The sequence below is a fragment of the Rattus norvegicus genome, chromosome 8 (genome assembly GCF_021556685.1).
Source record: "Rattus norvegicus strain SHRSP/BbbUtx chromosome 8, alternate assembly SHRSP_T2T, whole genome shotgun sequence".
Lineage (NCBI taxonomy): Eukaryota > Metazoa > Chordata > Mammalia > Rodentia > Muridae > Rattus > Rattus norvegicus.
In genome coordinates this window covers 66055611-66075834 of record NC_141541.1, presented here as the reverse complement: position 1 = coordinate 66075834, position 20224 = coordinate 66055611, and the positions used below count along the sequence as shown (strand labels likewise).

Below are 20224 nucleotides of genomic sequence, written 5' to 3'. Positions count from 1 at the left end.
CCCATCTGGAGATAACGAACCTTCTCACTGGTTATCCATCCTCAGTCTCACTTCCCACAAATCCAGCCTCCACACAGCTGTCGGATTATCTCACATACAAATCTGGTACCCCACCCCCACCCCGCCCCACCGTCCTGCATAGACACTTCACAAGGCAGGACTCCCAGCAGATTACTGAGGCACAAGAGGCTTGGCACCCAGAAGCCTAGAGAGTTCTAAGTCTTTGTTGCCAAGGCAAATACTCAGCATCAACCCAAGACTGGAAATGTGGAAACTTGGAATGTTTTTGCAGAGTAGGTAAAGAACAACAGGCTGCTGGGGCATCTCTTCTGAGTCCCTCAGGAGAAAACCAGAGCTCCTTAGCCTGCTGCTGGCCCTCACCACCTACTCCTCCCATCTCAGAGGTTACAGCTGCAGAAAAGACTACTACACCAGTCAGTTTGTACGTGTCCCCTTCCTAACCATGAAATCATTGACAGGATTCCCCCTCTTGTTTTCTCCATCTGTTTAATGGCAATGCTAGTAGTACACTCCCAAAGGTTGAAGTCTGTTTTGATCATGGCAACTATCCCCCAAGATCTTCTCTACTGCCAGGCCGGACCTCTGCTAATCAAAGTGGCCCACTGCCTCAACCTTTTCACCCTTCTCTCTTGCTATCGCCAATCCACTTACCTACCAGAAGCCAGAATGACCTATCTAGGATGCAAAGCTGCTTCCCTAGTTACAATTCTGACTCCTGTGGTCCCTGACTTCCTTTCTACACCAACAGGTCCACAAGGGCAACCCCTCTCTATGGCTGGCCACACAGCACATACATTTCCTTCCTTAACCTTCCAATCTGACTCCAATACCACTTTCTCCAGGTGGACTCTCCTAACACAGACACTACTAATCTAAGTGAGCTTCCTTCCCCATGAGTTGCCCACTCAACCTGGGCCTTGTGTGGCCCAGCTATCATGAGGGTTTAGTGGGCAAGGTCTACCTGTCTTTCCAATAGCACAGTTCTTGAGGAGCAAGGAGGTCACCATGTTTACATGACATGGAGGCTCACTGTTTGTTGAAAGAGGGAAAAGCACAAGGAAGGAGTCCTCAGCCCATGGAAAGCCCCGGCTCAGTGGGGCACTTATCAGGCCCAACATGGACTGTTTAAAATATGACCACAGGAAGCAAAGCCAAGGTGCCAAGCCCATGGAGGAAAGACCTGACAAACAAGGGAAACTGTGTTCAGTTCAATTCTGGGAAGCTGTGTAACAGGTACCAAGAGTTGTTCCAGAAAGAGCAAAGACACCCAAATGTTCTGCAGCAGAAAGGGATGCACGAGCTCAGAAGCCTCAAGCAGAGTAAGAGAACGGAGGGAGGAGACAAGCAGGGGCCACATGGCCACAACTGGAGATGGTGTGAATGGAATGTTTGCCAAGGCCAAAGCTGGGACAGACTTCTGAGCTCCTGCCTGCCACATCAGCTCCAAATGAGTCCAAGAACTATTGAAGGCATAGACATTTCCCCCTAACAGATCTGGAGCACATGAAACCCATTTGGTCAACTTGGACACGTCTGTGATGCTGCAGGGACTGTCTCAGAACCAGAGTACAGACAGTAAGCAGCTGGGGCTCTCCTCAGTATTAAAGTCCAGCTGTCTGTACTGCTAGTGCAGTATTATTTTTAACTGCTCTTATCATTATGCCTTTAGGACACAGGAAAGGGATGCGTTTCCTGGCCCGGTGTGAGTACTGAATTACAGAACATATATCAAAGGATGTTTGGTGAGACACAGCCAGTGTAGGGACATGGAATCATCTGACAAATATTCTCTTCTGCCACATCAGAATCCACCTGGTCACTCCCCAGACTTTTGTCAGAGGTCACAGTCTCTTCTGGCCTTCTCTGTAATGAGCAACTACCCTGAAGACTGGGCTGTAGCTTGCTTCAGCCTCAGGCTCTAAAGCACCAAGTAGATGGGGGCTATTGCTAGGGACTCGTCTAAGGTGAACATGGGTATTACACAGCACCCCCATGACACTGGCCCCAACTCTCTTACTCAGGATCTAAACCAAGTAAGGATCAATCTGAACCCTGACACCACAGTTCCAAAACCATACATCTTGCTTGCCAAGCTGCTCCCCCCAGTTGAGATCAATAGGAAGGTCAAGCACTGGACACAGCAGGCGAGGGGAGCATCAGATATATTGGGTGGGGTTGGGGTGGGATCTAGAAGCAACTTCACAAGTGCCTCCTGCCAGGAATAGCTTCCGCAATTTGCTAGGTGTTTGGGTACAAGAAGTTCATGGGGCTCCTCCAGCAAAGATGAGTTCCAGAGCTGCTTGGATGTCACCTCCAGTGGCCTGAAGGGCCCGGAGGCTCAGCTCGTCATCCTGGATGCCCATATCACGCAACTGCTGCAGCTGAGGCTGCCACTGGCTCTGTGGAAAGACAGGACAGGCAGAAGTATTAGCAAGGCTCCTGATGACCAGTCACAGACTTAAGAGGTTGTGTTGTCAGAATAGAAAGGAAAAAGAGACCCACAGCAAAGCTACTGATGTTTGGGGCCATAGCATAGGGGCTTGACAAAGACTGAAGATACACTTGAGTGTAAAGAGAACAAAGGAGGCTTTTTGTTGTTTTTATGTACGTGAGTACACTGTAGCTGTTCAGACACACCAGCAGAGGGCATCAGATCCCATTACAGATGGTTGTGAGCCACCATGTGGTTGCTGGGAATTGAACTCACAAACTCTGGAAGAGCAGTCAGTGCTTTTAACCACTGAGCCATCTCTCCAGTCCATGAAGTTTTATAGTAAAGAGAAAGTATAAATTATTCAATGTCTAAAATCCAAAAACTTGTTAAAACACACACAAACATGCAAAAAGAGTAAATTTTGAAATTAGCTTTGAAAACAGGTGTGATGGTTTTTCCCTCAGGAGGTCAATCCAGGGCATTTCCAATTCAAGCCCAGTGAGTCTTTTTAAAAGAGAGACAGTAACTGCAGATGTCAGGAAACTATAAAGAGGCCATTGGGAGGAAGCTGCCTTAAGAGAGGAATAAAGTAGAACGTAGGTACTATGAAAGCAGAAATGTGGGACAGTGGAATGAAAGGGTAAGCAAGAGAATGGTAGGTGTTGAGACAGAAGAAACAAGGAGGGGTAGTACCCTAACATACCCAAAACAAAGGTGGTATGAAAAGTCACATGAAAACCTATTAAGTACACCGTTCATGGTTGGGAAAAGCTGTTCCTAGAAGCTGTGGACTATTAAATAAAACAGCAGTGCCAAGGGTGGGATACTTATTAAGGAGTTACTGGTTAAGGAAGTTCCAGGGCTCCCCAAAACAATACAGGTTCTTTCCATGCCTCTTGTCTGCCCACCAGGACTAGACAATGAGATCTTACTGCTGAAGACATACTTTGGCAGCACAATACAGAGTGACAACACTGGAACTGAGCTGGAAGATTCCCCCTGCTGGACAGTTTTCATAACCCCAAAAGGTTCTAGGCAGGCTACTGAAGGAGAAAGGCCTTATCCATCTGTGAACCCTACAAATTATGAGACCTCTTACAAGGTAAGAAGCCCCACCTGCACAACAGGTCCACTGCTATTATAGCTTTAAATAAGTGTTTAATGGCTGGCTTTGAGGCCTGTTCTATAGAAGGCACTCTATGTCTAGTATGACAAATCTGACCAAAAGCCCTATGGTGAAGGGGACTGAATGATGTTGTCTAGAAAATTTGGCATTGCACCACACTGCCTCTTAAATATTTGTTTATACACACAGACAAATGCTCCTCTCAGCTTCCGTTCAAGAAGCTTCTCTTCCCAGTGAATGGTGATGAATAAAGATTCTTAAACACGGCACCTCGGTGCTCATCCTTAAAACAAGACGCTCACCCTATCCCTTCAAAAGCTGCAAGAACACTTCAGAAGAGGATGTGCAAATGAAAGCTCTGGAAGAAGAGCCAAAAACGCCACTCTCTGGGCAAGACACAACCATTGCAACAATGACTTCACAACAGTTATGGATGCCTGCACTGACTGAGTCTTCCCGGAATGCCTGGGACTGGGATGGTACAGTGGGTAAAAGCACTTGCCTTGTGAACCAGGTGATCTGAGTCTGGAATCCACACATCGGTCCATGATACACACACACACACACACACACACACACACACACACACATAGTGACTTAACTAATGTAAAAATAAAAGCAAAACAATGGGCCTACTGACAGTCAGGCACAGGTGGAGGAAGGGCTGGGGAGCATGCCTCGAACTGCTCAATGGTTTACTACTGTTAGAGTGGAGGAGAGGAAGAGTCCTTGCCTTCAGTTTTGTGCCCACTGGTGAGCCCACCAGGCTCCAGTGGACAGTTCCAATCCAATGCTTATACAGAAGGCCTCGTCAAACTTGTGGGACACAAAACAAACCCGACAGTCATCAGTCTGGGAAAGAGACCAGTAGAGATGCTAGGAAGAATTTGACAGGGATGAGGGGAATATAAGAGGGTGAGAGGTTGGTAATTAGAATCAATTATATACAAAACATGTATGAGATTGTCAAAGAGTAAAACCAACAAAAATAAGTTAAAGTTGTGTTTTAGTTTAGTTTTTTTTTTTTTTTGAATGTTGGCTAAAGGATCTCATGCAGCCTAGGCTGGCCTCAAATTTAATTTACTATTATATAGTTGAGGATGGCCTTGAACTCCCAATTCCACCTTCTGAGTGCCAAGATTACAGATACATGTCATCACACCTAGCTTAAAAGCTTTGTTTACCATGATATGTAGTGAAAAGTGATCTTTCTATGTTAGTACACTGTGTAAGTCAGGGTTTATGCCACTGTGATAAAATACCATGATCAAAAGTAACTTGGGAAGAAAAAGGTTTATTTTACCTTATAGCTTTTAAGTTCTGGTGGGTGCCATGCAGGAAGAGCTACAGTGAGCAAGTGAGCTCCCTGGAGAGATGACAATGTGCACTCTGGAAAGGCGTGGCCCCAGAGACTTCTCTCAGGATCCCTTGCTACTAATGTGCTTTCTCATGTTTGTCTTGCCATACACTGCATTCATCTGGCTTGGTGTGAGTGAACACTGCGAGACCCTCACTACCTACAGCCTGGTGTGACTACTTCCTGGGTGATAGCCCACTGTTGGGCAAGTTTACTGTAGGCCAAAATGAAGATGAAAGCTCTTGAGATAATACTTTTTAGATGAGTTAATGATTTTATGGAATTCCTGATTTAAGTAGATTTAGGAAATTAGCTTGATTTAAATAATTTTGGGATGTTACGATAGTTGATAGAATGTCTAAAATTAGAAATAAGAATAGAATGTGCCCCTTCCTCATAGACTGGCAAGACCTGCATGAGTTAGGGCAAGGAGTACAGTAAGCGCTCATACATTGCAAGCATGTACTTGTAACAGCAAGAAAAACAGGCTTGGGACAAGTTAATGATAAAAGAAAGCATTCACTCTAGGCTGGGCCTGCGTTCCTTGGTCTTGTGATCTAGGGATGTGGTAACAGGTTTCGGGCATGCACCATGACATAGGAAGATTATGAATAAAGACTAAACAATTCTGAGTATAAGGACAGAGAACAGATGATTTGCCAGTCTAGCTGATCAAGATTTCAAAAATAAGATGTTAGGTAGATGTCCTGTTCCTTAGTAACTACAGATTGTTGTCAATCAAGCACAGGGAGAAGCCTGCTACTACAGACTTGGCCTGCTTAAACTTTGTTCATCTATGACAAAAGAATTAATGTTTTGGGGTTACAGTAAACTTGTAGAAAGAAAGAAAGACAAGGGGATTGGAGAGACGGCTCAGTGGCTAAGAGCACCAACTGCTCTTCCAGAGGTCCTGAGTTCAATTCCCAGCAACTACATGGTGGCTCACAACCATTTGTAATGCCCTCTTCTGGTGTGTCTGAAGACAGCTATAGTGTACTCATATTCATAAAGTAAATAAGTCTTTAAAAAAAGAGCGAGAATTATTTAGTTAGATAAAAGTTTCAAAAAAGGAATACATAACCAATAATCCTGTCATAATTTCCTCTTGTGTCATGATTTTAATCTGTTTTTGAAGAATATGTTTTTGTGATGATTGTTTTTAGAGAATGTATAACTTGTGGCTATGAAGTCATTTTCTTAAATAGAAAAACTTTGTCTTAAGGGGTATAAAAAGGGCTAAGAGAAAAAATAAAAATGCTGGAGGCTGCCTTTGCTTCAACTGCTGTGTGTGTGTGTGTGTGTGTGTGTGTGTGTGTGTGTGTGTGTGTGTGTGTGTGTCTGTGTGTTTGACTCCCTTTTCTCTAATCACTGTCAGTCATAGGTAGCAGCCCTGTTAGTTGTATCAGGACTAACCCCCATCAGCCCCTCTTAGTACTGACCCCAATGCCACCATCACACCTTACTTCCTGACTCAGTTTACCCTCTGGTGTTCAAAACTGGCCTTTGACAAAGTTCATCACTGAGGAGAACCAGGGCAGGAACTCAAGCAAGGTAGGAATCTGGAGGCAGGAGCTGGTGCAGAGTCCATGGAGAAGTGCTGCTTCCTGGCTTGTTTCTTATGACTTGCTCAGCCTGCTTTCTTATAGACCCCAGGACCACCAGCCCAGGGGTAGAACAGCCCACATGGGCTAGGTTCTCCAACTTCAATTGCTAATTAAGAAAATGCCATACAGACTTGCCCACAGCCCCACCTTACGGAAAGAATTTCTCAATTTAGACTCCCTCCTCTCGGATGACTCTACCTTGTGTCAGGTTAACATAAACATAAAAATGCATAATAATTTAAAAAGAGTTTTGCTATATAGCACAGGTTAGCCACTAATTCATAATATTCCTACGTCAACCTGGTAAGTATCGAGATCACAGAGTACCACTATGACCTACTACAGAAAACATTTTAGCAAGCATCTAATAAATATTCTAGCCCTTGGTTGACTGTTTACAATCTTCTGCCGTTACAAATAATGCTTCTGTGACTCTTTCGGTGCCATAAAACTTTCATTTTCTAAATACACAAACATTTTTGGGACAATTCTTGAGAAGTGGGGCTCCAAGGAGTCCTGTTCTGAGAACAGTCTCTTCATATCCCTTCCCCACTTTTCTAGGAAGTGGTGAGTCTTACATTTCTCTTTTCAGGAAGATGTGCCATTTGTTTGATAGGGTTACAACTGTTAGTCTTAAGACTTTGCTTAGGTTTTGCTGCTGGGTTGTTTTTTTTTTCCTTCTTGGCTGTTTTCCAGGAATAAATCTTCACTTTGTCAAACTCAAAATTTAGAATGACTGTATACAGTGACTCCTAGACTCTGAATTTCAGCCATGAGAAGCTTTCCCTGCTGTAAAGATTGAAAGAAATTTGCCTGCATTTTCTTCTAGTACTTCAAAATTTCATTACTGTCTGCCTCTTCACAGAAAGGAAATGTACAACTTTTGGAAAACTATATATATGAGGAGAAGGTAGTGGGAAGACAAACAGAGGTAGGCAGAGGTGAGGCTGTGGAAGGCAGAGACATGAACACATCATCTCAAGTGAAAGCTTGGAGCTTTGGAACCTAGTGAATAGGCAGCCGGCTAGAGATGAACACAGGCGTCCATCTCACCAATGAGCACCAACAGTAGTGAAAACCACAAAGGTTTGTGCTTCCCCACCTTTTTTTTTTTTTTTTTTGGTTCTTTTTTTTCGGAGCTGGGGACCGAACCCAGGGCCTTGCGCTTCCTAGGTAAGCGCTCTACCACTGAGCTAAATCCCCAGCCCCTTCCCCACCTTTTTTATGAAGTTTTTTTTTAACTTTTTTATGAAGGTTTTTACTACTTCAAAGCTGTGGGACACACAAGTTCAGAATGGTGCATCCCCTGGAGATTGTGTGAGTAGGAGCAGCAGGCATAAAGGAAACAGCTCATACTTGAAAGTGTGAGATACAGTGCTGAGACTCCGACTCTCCATGTAGCTGAGCTGACCCTTTCCTCCTTAAAGCTTCTCAGGAACTCCTAATAACCACCAGACCAAACCTAACCTCCTTGGGCTGGCATTCAAGGCCCATTCCACCTAGGCTTCTACCCTCTTTCTCTGATCCCATCTCGGGATGCTCTATGCCATAACACTGCATTCTAACTCTATAGTTTTGAGTTTATCACACACACCTACACACACACACACACACACACACACACACACACACACTCTCCATCAGGCAGTTGTCTCTTCTCCATCACCAAACCCTTCCATACCTGGCTTACCCAACTGACCTCTACAAATCAGCTTAAACCTCTCTCACTTCTGCTTGGCTTAGGTTCTTACTCTCAGCAGCTAAGCTTCTAACCAAGATGCGTCCCATATGTGTGCCTACATGATGGGCCTCCAGGGCAGGGATAAAAGACCTGCTCACTTTGAGTTCTAGCAACTCAACCCAGGCCCTATTTGTGTGCTCACTGCTCAGTCAGTGCTCACTGAATGAATGAATGGTTAACTAAAACTTCCTTATGATCACAGGAGTCAGGCTACAGTCACTCAAGCAAGAATGGAAAGCCACAAGAACAATTCGCCCTTTCTGGGAAGGCTACCTATCAGACTGCCACACACTTGCCCCTGGTGTTCCTAGAGGGAAGGCCTCCAGTGTGCAGAAAAAGGCTCAGCATGCCAAATCCAGCATGAAAACCTGCATGGGTGTGGAGAGACTCACCTGAAGGCTGGGCTGCTGCCCAGAGGCCTGCAGGGCATGCTGGAGGGCTTGGCTAAAAAGATCGTTGGTGATGGGTGTCCCTGACTGGACACCAGAGGACATTGGCGAGGTGCCCGAAGAGTGCCCCTAGATTTCAAAGAAATAGTCAGTGTTGCCCCAGAGTCGTCTCAGTTCCACAGCAGATAGTCACATGACCCCGCACCACTCCTGGAGTTCCTAACTGCTATTTTCTGACAGGGACTTGCTACGAGACAACTACTCTGCATTATGGAGTATCTGAATCCAATTTATGGGGCAGAAAAGGTCCCATTCTCTTTCTCTCCAGAGAAAAGGACTCTGAGACCCCAGGCCAATCTAGGACCCCAGTACTTCGAGAAGTGGCTTTGTAGATGGAGCAAATCATCAGCAAGAACCTTACTCTAGTGAAATCTAGTCCCTGTTGGAGGTAAGAGGAAACACTCTGGCCTGTGTTGAAAGTGGACTGCTGAGCCCTAAAGGCAAGTAAGTAAAAAGGGGAGTCACCTGAACCACAGTGAGAAATTCCTACCAGGTCCCAGGGTTCACTGCAAAGAGATCCACCAGGGTGCTAGGTAATCATATCTACTACAGGGGAATTCTGCTCTTGGCAGCCTGGCCTTAATGTTCCCAACCCTTTCTCCATACCTGGGTGCCAGGAGTTGGTGTATGAGAACTGCTCTCTGGAGTACTGGCCAGGGCCAGGGCAGTGGCCAGCTCGCTCTGGGTGATGGGGCGGGGCCCTGCAGCTCCACTGTATCCCAGAGAGGCGGGGCGGGAGCTGGGTGTACTGCTAGAGGGTGTGGACCGAGTGCTCTGGGAAAAAGAGGTATCCAGAATTAGGAGAAAAGAACAACATCCCACACCCCAATTCCTGGGAAGACTTCCTAATGCCCCCCTTTCTAAAGGAATACTACGGCATGGCCTTGGCCCCCAAAGGTCCCCGTGACCACTTCCCAGCCTTGGGAATAGCAGATACTAAGGAGAAGCTGGTTCTCAGGACCAGCTCCCTCAAGGGGCAGGCTGCCATGCCACTCACTGGGTGGAAGTCGTCCTCGTCATCTGAGAGCCCGTCAAACAGGAAACCACCTGGAGGAGAGTGAACAGATTCCAGGAGGAAGAACAGAAAAGCACCGGCGTAGCTCCAGATCTCAGCTCAAGTTATGCTCCAAATTCATATTTCATTTCTCCCCTCGGAAAATTACAGGACAGATGCACTTCCTGACTCATGCCCTATGCCAACACTATACATAGCTGCTGAGTAAAGCCAATCCCCGAGCCGCGACCAGCTCCTGAGGGCCTCACCTGGCATATCTCGGTAGGAGCTGGAGGGCATGCTTCGGGAAGAGGAATCAGCTCCTGGCATTGGGGTGCTGCCTGCTACAGAGTGCAGAACCAGGATGATGGCATTGACTAGGGCTGGGTGAGCAGGCACCAATCTAGAAGAGGGGTAGAAAAGAAAGACTAAGGAAAAGGCGCCCTCATCCATGACAGTGTGGGTGGCCATTAAAGCAGAGGGTCCCAGGCCTGCCCTTACGTCCTCAGTTTTCAGCACAAGGTCGTTTTTTAGTTTGGGTTTTGGCTTTGAGATAGGGCCTTGCTTTATATCTGTGGCTGGCTGCTACCCTAGAGAACTTGCTCTCTAGGCCAAGCTAGCCTCAGATTTACTGTGATTTCCTCAGCCACCTGAGTTCTGGGACTACAGGGTGTGCCCCACAGTTAGCCCACTCTTCAGTGTCTTTTACTAGGACGTTCTATCATCTTAATGATTTGCCCTTAGAAGGTCAGAAAGGCTCAGTTTCTAAGATCCACTGGAAACCATCACACAGACTAAAAAGCAAAACTACAGGCAAGGCATATGGACTATGGGAACATACAGTCCAGTAGGCTCAGGGTTCAGAACTGGGTCCAGACTCCACCTCTTATATAATGGGCAGCCTCTGAAGACTCCTTTCTCTTCCTAGAACAGATTTAACTTCCTCACTTGCTAAATTAGAGGACAGAGCCACTGCTGTCCTTCCAGTTCTAACATTTTATGCCCTACATACCTATGTCTACTTCCCTGTGCTTAAAATCTCTGACATTTACTAAATGAAATCAACCTGGCACACAAACCATGCTCGCTCTCCTTCCCTCCCCCCTCCTCCCCACCAACACACACTGCTTCATCGTGAAACACATCATGTGCTCCCACCCCTGGGCTGTTTTACTTCTTTTTTTTTTTTTTTCTTTTTCTTTTTTTTCAGAGCTGGGGACAGAACCCAGGGCCTTGCGCTTGGTAGGGCAAGCGCTCTACCACTGAGCTAAATCCCCAGCCCCTGTTTTACTTCTTAAGCAGCCCTTGCTGCTTCTTACACCTTGATACATTTAGAAAGCGGGCCCAGCAGTAGACTGAACTGGCCTCCAAAAAAGACCCCAGGACAACAACCATGTTTCTAGCCTGACCACATGAGGACTGGTACTCTATAAAATGGTGGTTATACTTACGTATCTAGCATGTTGGGATCAGCAAAGACAGAGAAGAGGTCCTTATCCTGGAGAACCCCTGGAAGAGACCGAGATTTCTCTTAAGACAGTGGAACTCTGTCAACACCCAGGAAGAAGCAGCAGCACTAACTCTCAAAGCACCCAAAGCAGCCCTCCTGAGCAAAGGAGAAAAGAATCGTGGGTATCTTCTTCCAGTGGGAATGGTCCTTCTCTGGCCCCCACATTTTCCTGCATTTAGGCCACACAGAGCTGCCACAAAGGATGACTGAGAGCCCTTAGTGGGTAGGTTTGTAGAATGATGCTTGATTACAATCCCTCATCCCTTAATACTGTGCCTCTTCAAAGCATTGTTGCAGCCCTTTTTTGCTCCTAGTTTCTCCTTTTCCAAAACCTCACATTTCTTCAACTCTTTTCTTGTACTTACCTAGAGCAATGGGGTCACTGCTGAGGCCTGGGGTTGCCACGATGATCTGATCCAGAGATTCTTTATTGTTGAGCATCTTAAAGACCTGCAGGAGAAACCAGGATGGCTTAACACACCAGCTGGTATTATACAGCACCGTGTGCCCAAACTCTTCTTGACTTCCATTTGACTGCATATACAGAACGCTGTATACAGACCCCCACAATGGAACAGTCTCTGGTTCACGCCCACCATCCCTAGCTGTAATACTCCTAAATGCTCTCTTCACAGCCCAATAACAATTTCTCCAGCTCCCTGAAGCCCCTCTTCCAATCTCCATACAGTCGCTGCTTCACACTTGTAAACATCAGGAAGGAAGTTCACAGTATTAATTCTCTATTTTTCCATTAGGGAAATCCATGCTTAAGAGGTGACAGACAGTTCCCCAAAAGACAAAGATCTACTCCCATTAGGAAAGGTGTATAGATTCTGTAGCTGCAAGCACAGTCAGTACATAAGGCTAGTCTGAGGAGAGGTTGTATAATTATCATCATAGGGAATCTTCAACCAATGCCTGACTGAGACAGGCTCTCTGGGAAAAGATAGGAGTCTACTGAGGCCCACAGACATGGCAAAAACCCCCAGAGGAACTCTCAGTTGCCATGGCAATGTGCTGTCAGTTCCTACGCTAAACAACAACCAGTGTTCACATCACTCCTGCAGTCTTGGCTTGAACTTACTGCCTCTCTGTAGGAAGAGCTGCTGTGCAGGGCAGTGTGCAGGACTCGGAACTCTCTCAGGGCAGCCACTTTGTCCACTGGTTCTGGAGGACAAGACACTTAGTTATCCTACACCCCAGGTAATTTGTCATTAACCACAAATATGGGCAAAATCATTTCAGCATTTGTCCAGGTACAAATTGGTCTACAGAGTCCCTTCCCTCATCACCCTCTAAGAATGTGAGCACGACCTCAAAAAAAAAAAAATTGTGTCACAAATTTGAAATTTATACACTCAATGAATTCTCTTCAGTACATAAAACAAAGTTCCAACAGAGGGGGATCTTGTCACATGAAAGAGACTCTTCTGATCAACAACCCATTGCAGAAATGCTAGACTTCTTATATTTGAAAAGAAAGAACGTATAATCAATTCAGCGGCCTCTTATGTAGAAACTTAAAATAAGAGTATGCCAAACCATCTTAACGATATAACACTATGCTGACACAATATGTTAAGAGAAAGAAATAGAACACAAAGTTGGATGTGCATTCTCTGGTAAAACTATGCAAAATATGTCAGTCTGCATATGGTCCAAGGCTGGAAGGAGCAAGATAAAGAACAACACTTCCTTAGGGACAGGCCCATGGGCAAGTCTTTCTTATTTGTTATTTCCTTTTGAATTTCTATAGCATTTTTAGGTCCCTTTACTTTTTTATCTTTTAATTATTATTTTACATGTATGAGTATTCTGCCTGCATGCCTGTGTGTCCCATGAGTGCCTGACCACCAGATTTCCTAGAACTAAAGTTTCAGTTGATGTGAGTTACACATGGGTGCTAGGGATTGAACCAGGGAGCTCGGGGAGAGCAGAAAGAGATATTAACCTCTGAGCCATCTCGCCAGCTCCTGTAATACTATTTTGATTCATAAAAAGATAGACAAACTGGCCTAGGGGAAACCTGTGCCTAACAACCTGGTAAGCCCTGTGTTTGATCCTAAGCACCACTAATAGACAAACAAAAAACAAACCACAATAAAAAAGAATCCCAATAAGGACTAAGGAAGTGCAAGGCACTTGAAAGATCTGAGTAAACTTTTACCATACGCCAAATAGCACAGACTGAAGATGCTTGGTTAGATAATTTATTGTACATATAGATAATTTATTCTACATACAGGGAAGTCTAGCAGGGGTCAAAACTGCACTGGTTACCTGACCATCACCACCCATTTCATAGGGAAGAAATCTGAGGGATAGGAACAAACAGGGAGTTCATCCTGGGCCGAGCTTCCACTCGATATCCTTAGGATAATCGAAGTTGCATCATTCGACTTTAGAGACACTGCTCTCAAAGCAAAGTGAACTATATGCTTGGAGGTCAGCACAGCAATCATGTCATCACGATCGTGAGGGCTGTCTCCTTTGAAAACAGATACCACAATAAATTATCTAGCCAAGCATTTATCTTCAATCTAGCTTTGGGAAATCATACAAGAAAAGCAAGTTCCTCCCATTAACAACTCATGGGGCAGCAGGAGAAATGAAACTAAATCAAACATAAAAACACACAATTGAAAATACCATATCAAGGCCCTGGGCAGAGAGACAGATGCCAGTAAGAACATCCCAGTAAAGAATCCCAGTAGGAATTAGGGATTATCATGTGCCAAATAGCAACTTCTCTTTTGATTTCTGGACACTGTATTCTACATACAGGAAAGTCTAGCAGTGTTCTAAGCTGAATTTTGTTAACTAACAAGGCATCAATAGGAGTACAGCTAGGACCCAAGTCAGGACTCCTAGGACACCATCCAAGAGGGGAAGTTAAGGTAGAGTAAATGTTTACTGAAGAAGGTCTTCAAAGCCTATGTGAAAATACATAGAAAGGCATGAGAGAATTAAGGAGGAGGTGCTTTGAAGGAACATTAAATTGCTTTCTGTGGCTGGAGACCAGGGTAATATCTTGGCTCAAATTGAAAGCTAAAGTAAGATCTTGGTGAGAGTATGGCTCAGTGGTAGAATGCTTGATCTCCAGCACTGCTAAGAAATAAACACACACATATATAAAGTTAAGGTGAGTATGGTAGCATATACTTCTAATCCTGGTTTCTGGAAGGAAAGGAAAAAGTACGAGTTCTAGGCTATAAAAGCAAGGCCCTGGCTAAACACACACACACACACACACACACCCTGCAGTGCAGACCCCCACAGTGAGCCAGGCAGAAGAAGAGAAGCTAGCAGATCCTCCTCCTACAGAAAAGCACCAGCTCTACAGTGGATGCTACTGTTTGCTTCACCCCTGTCATTTGGGACTGAATCTTACTATTTAAACCAGGCTGGCTTTCAGTGAGCAACCTCCTCCCTTGGCCTGTTATTCTAGGACCACGGAATTATATCATCAAATCCATCTCCTTTTGGAAGAATACTACGGGAGAAAATATCTAAAGTATATCACTTAAAAAACTTTCTTTTCAGAACTAAATTTACATTCCCCTCCCAATAAAAATTCCATTTGTTTCAAAAATAAACCTGCAGATGACACAGGGAGGAAAAGGCTCTAAATGTCCTAAGGCACAAGCTGCTAAGAATATTGGGTGTCTCTGTAACCCTTTTTGGAAAGAAAGGCAGTCAGACCAAAATAAAACACAAACCCAGAATGATCTGGGTTCATATCCTAGTTCTAACACTCATTTTAATTAGGTGACTTTGAACAGATATACTTCCGATCTTGTTTTTATCTATAAAGTACTAAGTGTTATTTATCTACCATGTCCTGATTGTGTAATATACTGGAAAAAAAAAAAAACTAGCTTGCAGAAACCCACAGCTGTTCACTCTCTTCAGTCAATGTCCTCTAGCTGAAGAGCAGAGAGACAGACCTGTCCGGAACAAGCTGGGCTCGATGCTCAGTATGTAGAGGAGAATATATACCATGAGAACTCCAGAGCAGCTCAATCAGAGGATATTAGAAAAGTCAGAGCATCTGGGCGTGGATGTTCTTCTCTGGGGTCAATTTTATTCTTCTGCTTTTAATAGCCGTATTCAAGAAAAAAGGCCAACCTGAGAGAGGTAAAAGCTCAAAGTGGAAGAGGCACAGTCACGCTCATCAGCCAGGGAAGGGGTGTGATCTCTGGGTGTTTGGACAATGAATAGCTTTGTCTCTGTTCAGAAATGCCAAGGATCTTATCTTCCACTTGACTCATGATAGTCTCAGAATCTCCTTGTCTGATCATGGTGACCCCTATAGCAGAGGGCTCCAAAGTCTGGCTGAGAGCATCACACCAATCCTAGGATGCCAGGCTGCTTCTCTCTCTCATTTCCCAATGGATACAAAAGAGGTTTTTGTTCCATTTAGAATTGAAAAGATAACTTTCAAATTAATAACTACTCACAACAGACACAAGCAAAATAAAAAATATGCCAAACTGCTAGTTTAACAAAGCTGACTTCCTTTACATAGCTTAGCTTTATACTCGGAGACACTTTTAGAGCACAAAGACAAGATCTAAATTGTAAATTCCAAGCAGCAATGTGCATTAATAGACTAAAAGGCTTTAGGTTTCTTCAGGAGCTCCCTGAATGCTGGTGGAAATCAGCTATGAGCTCAGGAGGCCTGACTACTCAGCTTACGGAACAAACAACTACCTGGGGGAGTTTGTGGGAAGATCTGCTTAATCAAAAACAAACTGTAGCATTACAAAAACAAAGTAAGTTTTGCTTTTGTCTAATGAGCACAGCAACAATAATAAAAGGATGTAAAGTTTACAGAAAACTCAACTGTTACTCTAAAGAGTTTAAAGAGGTCCACACACACTACACTGTTAGAAAACAATGGTTAATGAACTTATAAGTTAAAAAACAAACAAACAAACAAACCCATCTATCATTAGTGGTGCTGACAGTAACAATGTCACATCTTATCAGTGGGGATCTAATCCGATGAGGAAAAGATCCTGCCTATCTCCATCTTGATAAATCATCCAGGACTGTATCTCAGGAATACACAAGCTCTTCCCTTGGAGGGATTAGGAAGTTCTGCCCAACCCACTGAGGACAAACCCTCCCTTACCAGGTTTCTGATCAGGCTCAGGCCAAGATTTTCGGAGAACATGAACTGTGGATCCAGGCTGAATACCATAGAAGTCAAGAGTCTGGTCATCTTTAAGCTTCCGGCCACAGTAGATCAAATCTACAAAGAAAACAAACAAACGAAACCCTGCCCATTTATATTTTCTTTCTCAAAGCAATTTGGTTTCTATCTCCTGAGAATCTTATTTTAATTAGACAGGTCTCAGGAGAGAGGGAAGCACCTCAGTGGGTAAAGAGCACTTGCTCTGCAAGCATTAGGCCCTAAGTTCAAGTCCCCAGCTCCCACACAAAAAGCCAGGCATGGCTGCACATGCCTGTAATATCAGTGGCTAAAGAAGGAGTGCAAGCTGATCAAGAACTTGCAGGCTATCCAGTCTAACCCAAACTGGAAGAACAGGTTCAGTGCAAGATCTCATCTCAAGGAAATAAAGTAGATGAGAGAGGGGAGCACCTGAGATCCCATTCAGGTCTCTTCATGTGCATGAAGTACGCATGAATGCATACTCTTGCACACTCACATACATGTACGACATACACACAAAAGAAGACACTCTCCCAGGTGCAGTGGCACATATCTATAATCTCAGATATTTGGGAGGCTGAAGTAAATTTGAGGCCAGCCTGAGCAGTTTATTAAAGATCGAAAAGTCAGATAAACAGGCTTTGGGTACAGTCAGAGGCAGACTAGTTATCTAGCATATACGAGGCCCTGGATTCAACAGTCAGTGCCTATGAATGCTGGGGGACATTAAGATAATACATTTTGACTGCTGGCATTCAAGAAGCAGAGATAAATGGTGAGTTTGGGCCAGCCTGGTCTAAATCCTAAGTTCCAAGCCAGATGGGGCTACAAAGTGAGACCCTGTCTCAAGATCATACAAAACCCCAACGTTTAAAACAAACTAATCAAGTACAAATGCTTATTTAAGAAATATATCCACGTACTCCTGTAGAGCTCAATACTGCAGCGAGTGCTTAGTCCAAATAAATGGGAAAAAAATTAACAACAAAATAAGAGGCAGCTACTCCATCTGTGACAGGAAATGTCTGCACCAGGTAGAAGCTTTGGCTCTCATAATTTATTCCCAATCTAATCTGACTGTACTGTACTTATGTCCTCCCTCCCCCCACTAGGAATACCTTGTCAACCTCATTTCCTGTTTTGCTGCCTTCCCTTTAATCAGCCATCAAGGCCAACCAAAAATCCTTCTAATTATCCCTTGAGCCTTACCTGACAGGCTGAGGAGTCTTGTCTCACCAGCAACTCTTTGCTAATTTTGTTCTCTCAGAGAAAGACCTCAGCAATATCACAGCGAAGAGCCTTCAGTAATAACGTAGCTTGGTGTAACATGAGACTCAAGTGGCAAATGATAGTTTTGTGTTTCTACTCATATAAAACTTAACTTTGGAGTGAGGCAACAAACCACAAGCCCTTAATTTACTCTTTTACCTCCTCTCCCAGAGGCAAGAGCAGCAACCCAGCTGTAGCCAACAGAGACTCACCTATCAGCTCCGGGTCTGGAACAGATTCCTGGAGCTTGCCAGCAATAAGCTGCTTTAGAAACGAAATGCTATAGCCCCCGAGGGAATATTCTCCCAGTTCTGTCTCTGGCAACTGAAGAATAGATTTGGGAGCAAGTGGCTGGTCAGCCAGCTTCACTGCCAAGTGCCAGTCTGAGAGAGACATCCTCTCTCTCTCTCGCTCTCTCTTTCTCCCTGTAAAACAGTAAGGCATTAACGGTTAAAAGACAAACCACCATCCTACTCATCTCTCCCTGCGACAAAGAATAAAGGAAAGACAATGTCAGTGCAATACCGCTACAGAAGCACGGGTGTAATGTTAAGAGGCTAGTGGTGGACAGCAAGGAATTTCTCTATGCCTCAGTTTCTTCACCTTTAAAGTGGGCACAAAAGGCCAACCAATTGGATAGGAATGTTGTGAGGGTCAAACAAGATCATCCAACCCTATCCCTTTTACCCACTGATTTCTGGTGTTCTTCACCTTTTGATTTAGCTATTACAATGCTTTAAGGAGCCCTTGCCTCTCTTGCCTCCCGCTATCAGAGATCTATAGCGCCACCCAATGCCATATTGTTAAAACACAGATCTAACTTAGAAGCTTAGACCGCCTTCATTGATTCCAAAACACCTCTATGATCAGGTTAACTCCACAGCCTGGATTACAAAACCATTTATTCTTACTCCTACCAGCTTTCTTCAACAGACCCAGCCCTGCCCCTTTATAACAACACAGGTAAGTATACTTTATAACAAAGTTGTCCCATATATTTCCTCTCTTGGTCACACATTCCCTCTTCCCTCAAGGTAAGAGAGCAACACAAATCAACAGATTTGAGGACAAGTCAGCCAGCTTCATTACCAGATGCCAGCCTTAAAAAGCTATCTTCTCTTCGCTCCTTTTTCCTTATAAACCGTATTTACTTCGCAATTTCTCACTGCTTCCCTCACACCTGTGACCCGCCCCCGCCTCTGCCCCCTTTCTTGAAAGCCTTGAAAGCCAAGACTAGAGCTTTTCTTTTCTTTTTTTTTTTTTTTTTGGTTCTTTTTTTTCGGAGCTGGGGACCGAACCCAGGGCCTTGCGCTTCCTAGGTAAGCGCTCTACCACTGAGCTAAATCCCCAGCCCCGACTAGAGCTTTTCTAATTCACTGTTCCAAGCCTGGCATATATGAATGCCCACAAAAATAAATCTAATAACTCAAAAGAGTGCAAGAGCCTTGCATCACAAAGCAAGTCCTTGTTATAGACACCATTTCTTCCGAAGAGGTCTCTTGCGGTAGAGACAAGACTAAGAAAAAGCTGTGATGCGACCCAGCCAACTTCAAGGTACTATCCATCTACAGGTTTAAAGCGAGGAAAGAGTTGGACTTTTTGTATACCGATCTCGATCCTCGTAACTGTCCCCTGAAACTGGCATCACTATCCTTATTTTACAGATCAGGAATCAAGACTCAGAAAGCTGAAGTCACTTGGCCCAAGGTCACAGATACCTAGTCGTGAGTAGGGACAGTGTTGACAACCCCACCTCTCTCGTGGGACCAGTTAGCTACTCCGGACCCACGAGAGCCCCGCGCGCCCAGGGGGCCCAGCGCCCTCACCCGTCCCGCGGAAGGAACCCGGCCGCAGCAAGCCGCCGGTGTAAACACTCACTCTGGTCCTCTTGCCGGAAACCGGAAGCCCCGCGCTGCATTCTGGGGGCTATAGTTTTCACTGAGGCCCCGCCCCTTATAAATGGCCGTCCAGTGGCTAGTGGTAATGCTTCCGGTTCCTAGGAGGCGTGTGTTCGAGCACTTTGAGATCCTAGGAGCAAGTAGGTTGTAGTTTTCTGTCAGACAAAATGTACCAGCTGAGGTAGGGAAACTCGGTGTGGGGTTTTCGAAAGCAGTCAATAGTCCGATGATTCCCGCGCTCTCTGGGATATTTTTGAAGCTTGTTGGTTGTCCCGCGTTTGGGTGGGCCGTAGGCCAGAGGGCGGACCTTCTCCGAGGGGGACCGGTTCCTAAGTGGACAGGAGCCCCGCGGCCCTTTCGATGTAGACGCACTTCTCCCACGTAGTCAGTCTCCTGTACTTCTTGCTCCCTTCTCCCAGGGAACCTACCTTGTGGCAGCGCACCAGGGCTCCAAAAGTTGAGTCCGTAAGAGGAGTGATTAAGTCGGGTTTCTGGCCCACCGTGAACATGCAACAATGGGGTTTATAACACAGTCATTCATAGAATCTGTTTGGGGAGGAGAATTTCCACTGAACTGAGACACTGCTGGTTTTACATGACTGAACTGAGAAACTTCTGCAAGATCAAATTGTATTGTGTTTA

At 45.0% G+C, this 20224-nt stretch overlaps 1 protein-coding gene across 13 annotated transcripts; it reads right to left on the bottom strand.

Moving 5' to 3' along the window:
* Positions 1–490: 490 nt before the first annotated feature.
* Positions 491–19573, bottom strand: Ubl7 (ubiquitin-like 7). Of its 13 annotated transcripts, none has more exons than NM_001429278.1 (12): positions 19511–19556; positions 17897–18109; positions 16374–16493; positions 12321–12403; positions 11602–11686; positions 11178–11235; positions 9996–10129; positions 9730–9779; positions 9339–9506; positions 8676–8801; positions 4315–4457; positions 491–2420 (listed from the first exon to the last, which is right to left on the bottom strand). In NM_001429278.1, exons 2-11 carry the CDS (start codon positions 18078–18080, stop codon positions 4317–4319), a joined length of 1149 nt encoding a protein of 382 aa, NP_001416207.1. In that variant the 5' UTR covers positions 18081–18109; positions 19511–19556; the 3' UTR covers positions 491–2420; positions 4315–4316. The 13 variants fall into 13 exon arrangements, with proteins under 13 accessions (NP_001416207.1, NP_001416206.1, NP_001400449.1 ...); NM_001429277.1 differs by lacking the exon at positions 19511–19556 and adding an exon at positions 19403–19465; NM_001413520.1 differs by lacking the exons at positions 4315–4457; positions 19511–19556 and adding an exon at positions 19563–19573.
* Positions 19574–20224: the final 651 nt, after the last annotated feature.